Source organism: Solanum tuberosum, unplaced genomic scaffold, assembly GCF_000226075.1.
Source record: "Solanum tuberosum cultivar DM 1-3 516 R44 unplaced genomic scaffold, SolTub_3.0 scf00468, whole genome shotgun sequence".
Taxonomy (NCBI): Eukaryota; Viridiplantae; Streptophyta; class Magnoliopsida; order Solanales; family Solanaceae; genus Solanum; species Solanum tuberosum.
In genome coordinates, this window is record NW_006239401.1 from 219,161 (window position 1) to 232,467 (window position 13,307).

A 13,307-nucleotide genomic window follows, 5' to 3' on the forward strand; every position below is an offset into this window, starting at 1 on the left:
CTTGTGCTATATTAATAAAGTAATTCTCGGCAGAAAAGTAGACCACAGGTTTACCTAAGTGAGTTCCATGCTGAATATCAACTTGCTGTGTTTTGTCATAGAGGTTGGATAGTTTGGCTTGAATCGCTTCTGTGAATGTTGGTTTAGAAACCGACTGTTCATTTCCTCTATTATCCGATGGATTGGTATGTTTCCTATCCTGATTTGTAGGCTTCATTTGTGTGCCATAGCTGTTGTTGATTTTGTGAGGTATTGTTTTAGTTGTTGATGTTTTGAGACAACTCTTGATGTTGTTAATAGACAATACTTTCTTTTTTTCCGTCTGATTTCTGTATTTTCCTATTGAAATTGGAGGATACTTTGGGTTGATTTTGAGGGAGTTGTGTTTTGGGATTGTTTGCATGCTTGTGTGAGTCATAATTCCCCTTCAAATTGTTGTCGGTATTGGGTTCTCCGGTAGAAATTGAAAGATGAGGGGTATGAATAGCAGGTGTTGTGGTGTTTGTTTGCTCAGGTGTTGTGGTTGAGAATGGGTTGCTGTCAAGTTTCCGTTGGGTGCAGCAGGTGGACCGGGGGTAAGGGTTCCCCTGTTTGCATGGTTACCGTTGGTGTGTAGAGTTTTAGAGAGAAGTGAGAGCAAAGTTGTTTTAGAGAGAGAAGTTCCTAGCAGCAAAAGTTTCTGGATGAAAGAACGCGTTTTGATGTGCAAGAAGTTGTGAATGCGTAATAATGTTTGTCTTATGAATTTCAGGAGGTCATATCAGTGTATTGGAAGTTGTCACCCCCAACGCTATCTATGAAGGAGTCAACTCGAGTGTGTAATGCTCTTGCTTTGTTTCAGGTCAGTGATATCCCATCAAACAGTGTACTTTCCCTTGTTGGTTTACAAGGTGCAAAACAGTTATTTTGGAAACTATTTCAAGCAAATGCTACGTTGAGAAAGGGCAGTTGTATAGAACCTTTTAACGAAATAGTGCTTTTTCAATTCTCTCAAATTGGAATCTTTACTAAGCCGATATTTCATGTTATGTTATATTTATATGTTCTCTATAACAGTCATTCTCTATAATAACATTTCACTATAACAATCATGTTTCCAGCATGAACCAATATTAAATACCTAGAACTGCATATTAACTTCAGTTAGTGGATCAGTATATGTGAGCAATTTTCTTAGAAAGGGTAAAAGAGTTGATTTCGATATCAATATCAACGTAATGCCATACAACTAAAAGAGGAAATTATTTACGAGTAATACCACTGATAAGTGTATGAACAACATATAATTCTCTAAGACTAACATACTCGGTGAATATGATTTTCAATTGTTACAAGTTTTTCAACAAGCTTCTGTTGAGATGAGGCCGTCATGAAATGAAGTTTTGATATTGTGTTATTACTTATTTCTTGACACCAATTTTCCGCCAGTTTGTTATATGTATCCACCTTATTCCTTTATGGATATATTCTACAGGTTATGGCTAAAAATCCAGAAACAAGAAAGGAGCTTATAGAAGGTACATCAGTTCATGAAATGATAAAATTGAAATGACTAGTAAGAGTGAATCAAGTTTTTGTACGAATATGGAAAGATTCAGGTGACTAGGTTTCAAAGTGAGTGGAAGAACAAATTCTTTCCACTTCAGTCCTCTTTTTCATGTCTTCAGTCTTTCAGAAAGATAAATTCGATTTCATTATCATTTTTGCGGTGAGAATGCAGATCATGCGCCTGCAAGTTCTTTTCGATGGAAATATGTCCTTTTAATGCTCTAGTTTACCTCAAACTCTAACTTTGTGCCTATAAGAAATGTTTTTACTGTTGTGTGAGAAACAGTTAACTCTTCCAGTAATTTCATTTTGCAGCTAAAATACCATGTTATTTCTACCCATTTCTCAAGCCTAGTGGAGACGACAAGCCTTTGGAGTATTTGAGGCTCACCAGCTTGGGTGTTCTCGGTGCCCTAGCAAAGGTATCCGTCCATTTGAACAAATATACACACGCTCTCTTCACTGTTGTCACTAAATTCATTTCATGGATTTAGTTTTTCCAGTTTTCTTCAAGATTGAATGTGTTCAGTACTTATACTTTGTTGTTTACATATGCCACAGAATCTCATAAAGTGGGGTTTGGGGAGGGTAGAGTAAATACATACCATACCTCTACCTCAGAGGTGAGGTAGAGAGGTTGTTTCCGCTAGACCCTCGGCTCAAGACAAAAACAGTCTAGAAATGTGATGCAAGTACAATAGACAATAGGTAGTAACAATAATGACAAATAGTAGCAGAACAGTACTGAAACAAAATAATACTATAATCAAAATACATGAAACCATAGATAGCAAAAGAAACCGAAGAACATGAAATTACAAGAGTAGTACTATGACTACCAGTAGTATGGATGCACTCCTACCTACTAACCTTCTACCCTATTTTGTATCTTTCACACCTTCCTATCTGAGGCCATGTCTTCGATAACCTGCAACTGTGTCGTGTCCCGTCTAATGACAAATAGTAGCAGAACAGTACTAAAACAAAATAATACTATAATCAAACTACATGAAACCATAAATAGCAAAAGAAACTGAAGAACATGTAATTTGACCACTGATCATACATTTGTAGAATTATTCTAATTTTTGGAAGTGCCTACTTCATGATTCTGATATTTTGTTTGCTGGTGCAGTTTGATGATCCATATGGACCAAAGGTTCTTCATTTTTTCCTGGAAACGGAAGTGGTTCCTTCGTGCCTGGAGTGCATTGATCTATGCGATGAACTGTCACGGAAGGTTAGCCTGCTATGTAATGATTTTAGGCTTAGAAGTTATGAGTTTCTTTTATCTACGTTCTTCAGAGTGGTTCTAAGGTAACCACAAAATGATGTATGTTAGTTTTATTGTTATTCATCATAAGAGGGTATCTGTATTACCTGAATAAACATGTATTTTTCGAATGAAAAATTGGAATATGGGAATAAAGTTCAAAAGTTTATGGGAGTAATCCAAATTTTAATAAGAGACATTCAAAATATAAAGAAGTAAACATAGGAATAAGTCAACGAGATTCAATATCTACTGTATATACATACAACAGTGTAATTATCTGGTGAATGGTGTTTGATGACATTCCTTCTGCTCCCCTGACTCTGCCCTGCATGCATCTAAGCCACATGGTATACCTAGTGCTAAAACATCCCTTCTAGCACGTGTGATATGTTTGTCACTCCTGATTTTCCATTCTGTTTTATAATAGTGTTTCTGAAAGACTTTTCTGGTTTATGGTGATATGTTGTTTCTCGCATCTTATATGAAATGAATGTTGTACATCCACACAGGTTGCAACTCTCATAGTTATGAAAATTCTGATGCAAGAGAAGGGAATGTCCTATTGTAGTGCTACGCCTGAACGCTTCTACTCGATAGTACAGGTCTTGTACCGAGTGGTGCAGAAACTTACTGAAAAACCTTGTTTGCTGCATCTAATGTATGTGATACAATGTTTTCTTAGTCTTTCAGAAGTATTCAAGTTCATCGGGTAAACATTCTTGTCCTTATTGCTCAAGTTTTATGTATAATTGTGATTTTCTTTATAAGTATCATCTATTTCTCTCTTGGGTTTATTGTTTGATCAACCTTCACAACACAGGCCATCTGAAGCATTCATACGCCAAGTTCCTCCTCAGCTATTTGACAACACCTTTAAGGACATTCTTCGTGTGAGTTCATCTGCTCTTCTTAGAAGACCTTAAATCTACATCGTCGATATACTGTCACAACTTCATGCGTATACTTGTAAAACTTTTGTATATGTCTTTGTAGGATGACCACGAAACGGCATGGATGTTGCAGGTGCTGCATTTCAATGTTTATGGACCTCTATTTTCCCCTGAATGAAGACAGTATCAACTATGAAGAATATTGCAATGCAGAACACAACAATTTCAAAGATTAAGGGAAAGAAGTGAACTTGTTTTGTAGGAAAAAACAATAAACAATGACCTGAGTAGCTTTTAAGTTAACTTTTCAACTGTTGAAACTGATACTTTTGCTCTGTTGTGTGCTGAATTGTGCCTTTATGTTCAGTTGGAATTAAGTTATATGTACTTGTTTTTTTTTTAGTATACCATTTGGTGTTTGAGTGAATTGTTTTTTTTTTTTTTTTATATATTTATTTTTGACAGGTAAAGGGGTTTTGGTTTTATTTTGTTAGAGTGGGTTAAAGTTCCACGGTGGTTAGGGAATGGACGGGTAATTTGCTATATGGACTTGGACCGTCCTTCCCTCGTAAAGTAACTTTTGGGGTTGAATTGAGAAAATAATCTCCCCTACATAAAACTCTTTAAGAACCGGATTGTTGATGTTATTGTGTGGTGGCATGATTTGTAAAATTTCAAAACATCTCTTCCAAGAAAGGATTAACTAAATAGGGAAGAGGTTTTTTCCAACAAGAAACCTTTTCACCAAGAAAGATCTAATTATGGTAGATAATCAGGGCAAATCTTCCATTTGCCTGATTTTTTTTATCAAAATAATCTTGATCATCTTTTTTCACACAATTTTCATATATCAAATATGTTACTTACTTACTTACCATGGTTAAAAGTTGACCTAAGCTAAAAATGGAGTCGTGTGTGTTAAAAATAAACACTGGTTAATAATATTGAAGTTGTATATTAAAAGTGAGTAGGATTAAAAGTGAAGCTCATGTGCTTTTTTTTTTAATTCTTAATAAAAAAAATAGAAAGTATATGGTCAAGACTCAAGACCCAAAAGGCCCAAACCTGAGAAATGAAACAACAAAATTAAATAACAAAGCAGTGAAACCCATTTGGAAATTGAATCCCCAAAAAGGTCAACTGACTTTCCTCAAATCTCCAGATGAAGCTTCATCTTCTCCGATGGAAAGTTGGCCAATTGATCGCCCTCACCGTATCCACTAGACCAGCTGAAATCTTCAACGCCTCCGATTTCAGAGTGAAATCACTTATACGTCAAAAGCTCTCACTGAGGCCATGATTCAACACCTAGGAAGACTTCTTCAGCTTGATGAGTGAAAATATTATCTGAGATAGAGCTGCAAGATGAAGACGACCTCACACAAATCACTTTATGGAAAGATTCGTTTAGACGTCCATTTCAGCTCATCATCAATTTTAGAGCATCTTTCTCCGTATCTCATCGATCTTACACGGGATGAGCTCCGAAGAAGCTAATACCACCATATATGACTAGAGAGGTAAGCACCCTAATCTCGATCTTATAACAGAAATGAACGTACTCAACACTTTATTGAGCTCTAAGATCAGCGATTTTAATTTCTTGTTGTTGTAATGTAATACCCTTGTCCTTAATTTGTTTCCTTGTTGTTGTTCATGTCATGCCCTGTGTATCTGCTTGTATTATGTGCATTTCTGGTAAAGCCTTTGTTTTGCATCTTTTGTTATTCTCAAATTTGGGATTTGATTCTTTTCCAATTGAATGATGGCTTGTGCTATTTTTGGTAACTCATGTATGTGAAAATATCTCTTTGTATCTATACCTGCAAAATGAATAGCATTGTTAGTTAAAAAAATCAGCTAGTTTATTCCTTTCTCTGAATGTGTGAATCACCTCCACGTTCCTACTGTGCATTGAAACCTTTGTGCTTTTCACATCCATAGTAAAAATCCAAGGAACGTCCCAAACTCCATCTATGATATTTTTAGTAATCAATGAATCAGTTTAATTAGTTAATGGTAGATAACCCTTTTGAACACAATACTCTAGACCCAGTTTCACTGCTTTCATTCCAGCTTCGATCGCTGAAGCTTCCCCTATTTTCTTTGCTTCAGCATTTATCAGATCACCTTCATCATTCCTAATACAAAATGTCACTGCACTAAGACCGGGATTCCCTTTGCTACACCCATCAGTATTACCTTTAAAAATCCTCCCCGAGATGGTAGTTTCCAAGTCACCACCTTGCAACAATTTAAAGGAGTATACTCTTCCAAATGTTTAACAAGCAGTGGCCAAGTATTAGTTATTTCCTTCAGCCATGAATATCTTACCTTAACCAACAAGTGAATCATTCTATTCACACCTAGTATTAAAGCATGTTTAGACTTGTATTCCAGCAACTTCTGCAAACAGTTTCCAGACACTTCTGAGTGGCGCGGGGAGCCAGAGGGAAAACTTCAGAACTAGGGATGGAGCGCACTGGCTGGCGCGGCGCCCCAGAGCTCAAACTACAGAGCACAAAGTGGGGAGCTCTGGCTGGCGCGACTCCCCAGACCCCTCCCCAGAAATCCCCGAACTTTCTTGCTCATTTTTCAACTCTAAACCCTCTAGATTCAAATGGTTCCTTCCCCAAATGCTTAGATTTGAATACATAACCAAAATATACAAGAATAAACTAAAAAACAACCTTAAATCTCGTTAAATCACATCAAGAACTCCTCCAAAAACTCCACAATCGAGATTCAAACGAAACTTCAACAAAATTCATCAAGAACTCATAAGCTTTTCTTTCAAGAACACAAATACGCCGAATTTAATCATGTTTGGCGCGTGGGTGAACTAACCCAATGCTATGTGATCTCACATATCTCGTAGGGATCAACCCTTGGCGAAATCAACGAGCTTAACTTCAAGAACGCGACAAATCCTTGCTTCTTCTCCTCCTTTCTCCTCTTCTTATCTCTTATCTCAAAACCCTAACTTGTTTTCAATAGCGTAAACTGAATCCTATCAGTTGAGACCCCAACTTAATTACCAAAAACAAATTTAATAAATTGTGTAGTGAAAAGACCATAATACCCTTCTAAAATCCGGTTTTGACTTTCCTTAACTAGACAACCCAACTTTTAATGGCCATATCTCCCTCATACGAACTCAGAATTGAGCAAACTCAGCAGCGTTATTGGAAAGGTAATTCAAAGATCTTTCCTACGGTATCTAGTAGCACACCTAACTCATCATAAGATAGGAGTTATGGTCGTTTGAAGTTGACCCAAAACTCAAGCTTAACATCACTTAAACAAATTTCTAGATTTTTCATTCTTTCCAAAAATGAATCTTTCTAATTCTAACTCTTTCACTTAGGGAGGTGTTACAATATCTCCCCCTTGGGAACATTCGTCCTCAAATGAGATCACTCTAAGTAGACTAATGGTGTAACATCTAATATTCAACTCAAACACCCAACAAACAAATTTAACACATTAAGCATATCAATTAAAGAGTACTAAGAAAAGAATTAGTACCTTGGTCTGGAATTTCTCCTGGATCAAAGAGGTGTGGATGCCTCTTCTTCATATCCTCCTCAGCTTCCCAAGTATCTCCCTTAACAAACTGATTTCTCCAAAGAACTTTGGCCGATGCTACTTCCTTGGTCTTCAACTTGCGAACCTGATGGTCTAGAATCTGAACAGTGATCTCCTCATAAGACAAGCTATCCTTGATACCAATAGCTTCAGTTGGTATGATAAGTGAAGGATCTCCCATGCACTTCTTCAACATGGAAATGTGAAATACCAGATGGACCGCTACTAACTCATGTGGTAGCTCCAATTCATAAGCTACATTACCAATCCTTTTGTATATTCTATAAGAGCCAATATACCGGGGACAAAGCTTCCCCTTTTTACCAAATCTCATAACACCCTTCTTGGGTGAAACTTTCAAGTATACCCAATCATATACCTCAAACTCTAACTCCCTTCTCCTAACATCATTGTAAGATTTCTGATGACTCAGCGTTGTTTTCAACCTCTCTTAAATAACTTTCACTTTCTCCATAGCTTGATGAACTAAGTCTGGTCCTATCAACCCAGCTTCACCAACCTCAAACCATCCAATTGGAGATCTGCATCTTCTCCCATAAAGAGCTTCATACGGAGCCATCTGGATGCTAGAGTGGTAACTATTGTTATAAGCAAACTCAATGAGAGGTAGGTGATCATCCCAGTTACCTTTGAAATCAATCACACAGGCCCTCAACATATCTTCTAGAGTATGAATAGTGCGCTCTGCTTGACCATCTGTCTGAGGATGAAAAACAATACTTAAGTTCACCTTCGAACCCAAACCTTTCTGGAAAGACTTCCAAAACTATGCAGTAAATTGGGTACCTCTATCTGAAATAATTAAAACTGGAACTCCATGAAGTCTAACCACCTCTTGAAGATACAACTTGGCATAATCCTCTACTGAATGGGTAGTCTTTACCGGTAAAAAGTGGGCTGATTTTGTCATTCTATCAACAATCACCCAAATAGAATCATGTTTCCTGCGAGACCGAGGCAACCCAGTAATGAAGTCCATATTGATCATCTCCCACTTCTATTCCGGAATCTCTATATTCTGAGCCATACCACTGGGCCTTTGATGCTCTACCTTAACTTGTTGGCAATTCAGATACTTAGCAACAAACTCTGCGATACCTTTCTTCATACTATTCCACCAATAAACTTCTCTCAAGTCACGATACATCTTTGTGAAACCTGGATGAATGGAATATTTGGAGCTATGAGCTTTCTCCATGATCCTCTCTTAGAGTTCATCCACCCTTGGTACACACAACCTACCTTGATACCTCAAAACGCCATCTCCCTCTTGTTCAAAAGCCATTACTTTTTGCTTATGAACACTTGCCTTCAATTCAAGAAAAATAGGGTCTTGGTCTTGTTTTTCTTTAACTTCAGACACTAATGATGATTCAGCTCCATTAATCACAACTACTCCTCCTTCAGTGGAATCCATTAGGCGAACTCCTAATCGTGCAGGTCTATGTACATCTTTAGCTAACTCTCTCTTTTCTTCCTCCACATGGGCGGTACTACCCATAAATATCCTACTCAATGCATCAACAAAAACGTTAGCCTTACCTGGGTGATAAAGAATACTCATGTCATAATCCTTGAGTAACTCTAACCACCTCCTCTGTCTGAGATTAATCTCTTTCTGACTAAACACATACCGAAGACTTTTGTGATCGGCGAACACATCCACATGAACACTACGACAGCCAATTCTAGGTCATGGGTTGGATAATTCTTCTTGTGAACTTTTAGCTGTCTGGAGGCATACGCTATAACTTTATCATTCTGCATTAACACACAACCCAAACCAAATCTGGAAGCATCACAATACACAACAAAACCTTGAGTACCTTCTGCTAAGGTAAATACTAGGGCTGTAGTCAACCTCCTTTTCAATTCCTGAAAGCTTTTCTCACAAACTTCAGACTATTGAAACTTCACTATTTTCTAAGTCAACATGGTCAAAGGGGACGAAATAGATGAGAACCCCTCTATGAACCTTCTATAATATCCAACCAACCCCAAGAAACTCCAAATATCAGTTGGAGATGTGGGTCTAGGCCAATTCTGCACTGCCTCTATTCTCTGACTGTCAACTCTAATCCCATCACTGTAAACAATGTGACCCAAGAATGCCACAGACTCAAGCCAAAACTCACATTTAGAGAACTTATCATACAACTCCTTATCCTTTAGAGTCTGGAGAACTATTCTGAGATAGCTAGCATGATCTTCCTCATTCCTCAAATAGATTAGTATGTCATCAATGAACACGGTAACAAACATATCTAAATAAGGCTTGAATACTCTATTTATAAGGTCCATGAATGCTGCAGGCGCATTAGTCAAACCAAAGGACATAACTAGGAACTCATAATGACCATAACGGGTCCTGAATGCGATCTTTGGAATATCACATTCCCTTACTCTTAACTGATGGTAGCCATATCTGAGGTCTATCTTAGAGTAACAAGTGGCACTCTGAAGTTGACCGAAGAGATCATCAATTCTCGGAAGAGGATACTTATTCTTGATAGTAACTTTGTTCAACTGACGGTAATCTATACACATTCTAAGAGTAACCCATCTTTCTTCCTCACAAATAAGACCGAGCGCCCCAAGGTGAGACACTTGGTCAATAAAACCCTTATCAAAAGAGAATCTTTTCAACTATTCGTTTTAGCTCTTTTAACTCTGCTGGAGCCATTCTATATGGCAGTTAACAGATATATGATGAGTATCGGGAAGAAGATCTATACCGAAATCTATTTCTCTCTCAGAAGGAACTCCGGGTAGATCGTCAGGAAAGACTTCTGGAAACTCACTCACAATTGGAACTGACTCAATAAGAGGTGTCTCGACACTAGAGTTATTAACTTGGACTAAGTTATAGACACAACCCTTGGAAACTAACTTTCTGACCTTAAGGTACGAAATGAAACGACCCTTAGGCACTGCTGAACTACTACTTCACTCTATAACTGGCTCATTAGGAAACTGAAACTTGACAACTCGAGTCCTACAATCAATGGAGGCATAACAGGCATGTAGCCAGCCAAGAATAACATCAAAATCAACCATGTCTAACTCAACTAAATCATCCATGGCGCTCTTGTGATTGACGGAAATAGTACAATTACGATAGACTCACTCAACTAGAATAGACTCCCCAACAGGAGTCACAAAAGATAAACTCTCTCCTAGGTCTAGCAAAGCATAAACATCAAGAGTAAAGACTTTGATCATACCAGTGACAACATATGTAGAATTCTCTTGCTCTAGACGACTAGTGATAGAATATAGACGGTTTGATCCTCCGCCAGTACCTGAAGTAGCTCCTCTAGATGCAGCTATGTCTAGTGGAGCAACTGATGAAGATTGAGCTCTATTGCCTTGATTCCCATTGCCTTGCCGGTTCTTAGCGCACTCTTTCATGAAGTGACCCTCTTGACCACACTTGAAAAAACCAGTGGAGCCATCACGACATTTACCTGGTTGGTTCCTACCACACTTAGCACATGTAGGAACCCAATTACCTCTTTGTGCCACACTACCTTGAGACTGAGCAGGTCTAGCTCTGAAATTCTGAGTATTATACTCACCTTTGTTCTTTGGTGCAGGTGCACTAGCAGATGATGGAGCAGGTCCTTTTTGCTTAGGTTGAAAGGAAGAACGGTTCACATTACCCCTTTGCTGCCCAGACTTATTCCCTGTCTTAGCTTTCTTGTTTCTGAATTCTTCTCTATCCCTCAACTTCTCTTCCTAAACTTGCTGCACATATACCATAAGTCTCGCTATGTCCATGTCCCCTATTAGCATAGCTGCCTTGCCTCCTTGCTTGACAGACGAGACAATCCAGTGACAAACAGACTCATCCTGCTCCTTATATCAGTGACCATCTCTGGAGCATATCAGGAAAGTTGGGTGAACTTTAAACTGTACTCATGAACACTCGATGAATCCTGCTTAAGGGTGAGGAATTACCGTACCTTGGCTTCCCTCAGTTCACGAGGAAAGAAACGCCCCAAGAAAGCACTCTCGAACACAACCTACTCAAAATCAGTGCATCCTCAACCGTACTCTTCTTCCACTGATCAAACCAAGTCCTACCAACACTCTTCAGTTGATATGCAACTAGTTCCACTCGCTCAACATCAACAACATGCATAACCTCAAACACCTTTTGCTGTTCCTCAACAAAACTCTTTGGATCCTCAATAGTGCTTGAGTCAGTGAAGCTTGGAGGATTCATCCTCAAGAACTCACAGATCCTCGAAGTATGATCAGCCACTTTCATTCAAGCCCCTCTTTGTTGCCCAACCTGGTTAGTCACAACTTGACTTAGCATTCAGATTACTGTAACATCTTGCAATTTGAAATAACTAGGAAGAAGCTAATAATTGGAAATAGTCATTTTTGGAAACAATGAAAGTCTGGAAATTTGTTTAAGTTAGGAAAAATTGAGTTTTAGTCAACTTCAAGCGACCATAGCTCCTAGCTCAGGATGATTTAGGTGTACTTCAAGATATGGTTGGAAATCTCTTGGAATGATATTTCCAACGCCACCGAGTTTGTGCGATTCTGAGTTCGTATGAGTAAGTTATTCCCTTTGGAAGTTGGGCTGTTGGATTATGGAAAGTCTAATCCGGATTTTTGGAAGGATAATTTAGTGTTTTCCTTACCTAATTATTCTAATTCATTTTTTAGGAGTTTAATTGGGGTAAATTCAGATTTTAGTCAGTTTAGAAAAGTGAATTTTACGCTAGGGCTTAGAGAAGAGGAGAAAAAAGGAGAAAGGAGAAGAACTATCAAGATTCGTCGATTTCGTCGAGGTTAGCTTGTGGATTTCATCGGGGGTGATCCCTACAAGGTATGTGAGATCACATAGCATTGGGATAGTTTGCCCACGCGCCAACCATGATTCAATTCAGCGAATTTAAGTCTTTGAAAGTTTAGAAATTGAGTTCTTGATGAACATTCTTGAAAGTTTCGTTGAATTCTTGTGGGTTGTGTTGTTGAAGTTTCTTGATGATTTAATTCATGTTTCCGGGTGTAATTTTTAGTTGAATCTATTGTATCTTGAGGGTATTAATGATTCTAAGTGTTTGGAGAAATAACCATTGAATTTTAGAGGGTTTAGAGGTGAAAAACGAGCAAGAAAAGTCGTCAAACACATGGGGAAGGGGGTGGGGTGTCGCGCCAGCCAGCTTCCCCCAAAAGGGTCTCTGAAGTTTACCCCTTGGGGCGATGTACCAGCCAGAGCTCCCCAACATGTTCTCTGAAGTTTGAGGGTTGGCGCCCCGCACCTCTCAGAGCGCCAGGGACGCCAATTCTCACCATTCGTTTCCCACCTTTTAGTACTTAATACTTAGCAATGTACCTATATTTTCTAGTTGATTCCAACACTCTAAGGTACATCTAAACATCATGAAATCATCCATAAACATGAGATCATGAACCTTGAATCCATAATCCAATTCAAGGAAAGTTAAGATCAAAGTCAAGAGAAGTTAAGAGTCAAGTCTAGAAGTTAAGAAACAAGTCAAAACAAAGTTTATAAAGTTTTCAAAAGTATTTAACAAACGTTTTAACCTTGTTTTAAGACTTAAGTTTCAAGTTAAGCAAAGAGTAAATATTTGAGTTCATTTCTCAAAAAGCTATAAGGGAACTAAGTATTCCTAAGAGTTTTAAATGTTTTCACATTTGAATAAGAAAGGGAAACATCGATTTCCAAGAGAGCTTTTAAGGTAAAGTTTTGAGTAATTATCTGTAACAAAAGAAAGAAGTTTTGATTTTAAATCATCTGAGCTAAGTATATTTTGGGAGTAGTATTAAGCACCGATATGGGAATGCGAGTTCATATTAACTCAAGTCTCCATAAACCATGTAGCCATCATGGGTAGTAAATGATCATACTTTTTAGATGACTCCTTAAGATGCTTTTAGCATAGACTAGTGGATCCACTAAGTTAAGCGTTCTATATGACGACAAAGTATAGGACAGTTCT

General features: G+C 38.1%; 1 protein-coding gene across 1 annotated transcript; it reads left to right on the forward strand.

Annotated features, from left to right (window-relative positions):
* Positions 1 to 486: 486 nt before the first annotated feature.
* Positions 487 to 4,074, forward strand: LOC102583703 (cell differentiation protein RCD1 homolog). The gene is made up of 7 exons (XM_015303815.1): positions 487 to 841; positions 1,475 to 1,517; positions 1,864 to 1,970; positions 2,684 to 2,788; positions 3,334 to 3,533; positions 3,645 to 3,714; positions 3,818 to 4,074. Exons 1-7 carry the CDS (start codon positions 797 to 799, stop codon positions 3,890 to 3,892), a joined length of 645 nt encoding a protein of 214 aa, XP_015159301.1. The 5' UTR covers positions 487 to 796; the 3' UTR covers positions 3,893 to 4,074.
* The last annotated feature ends 9,233 nt before the right edge of the window (positions 4,075 to 13,307 follow it).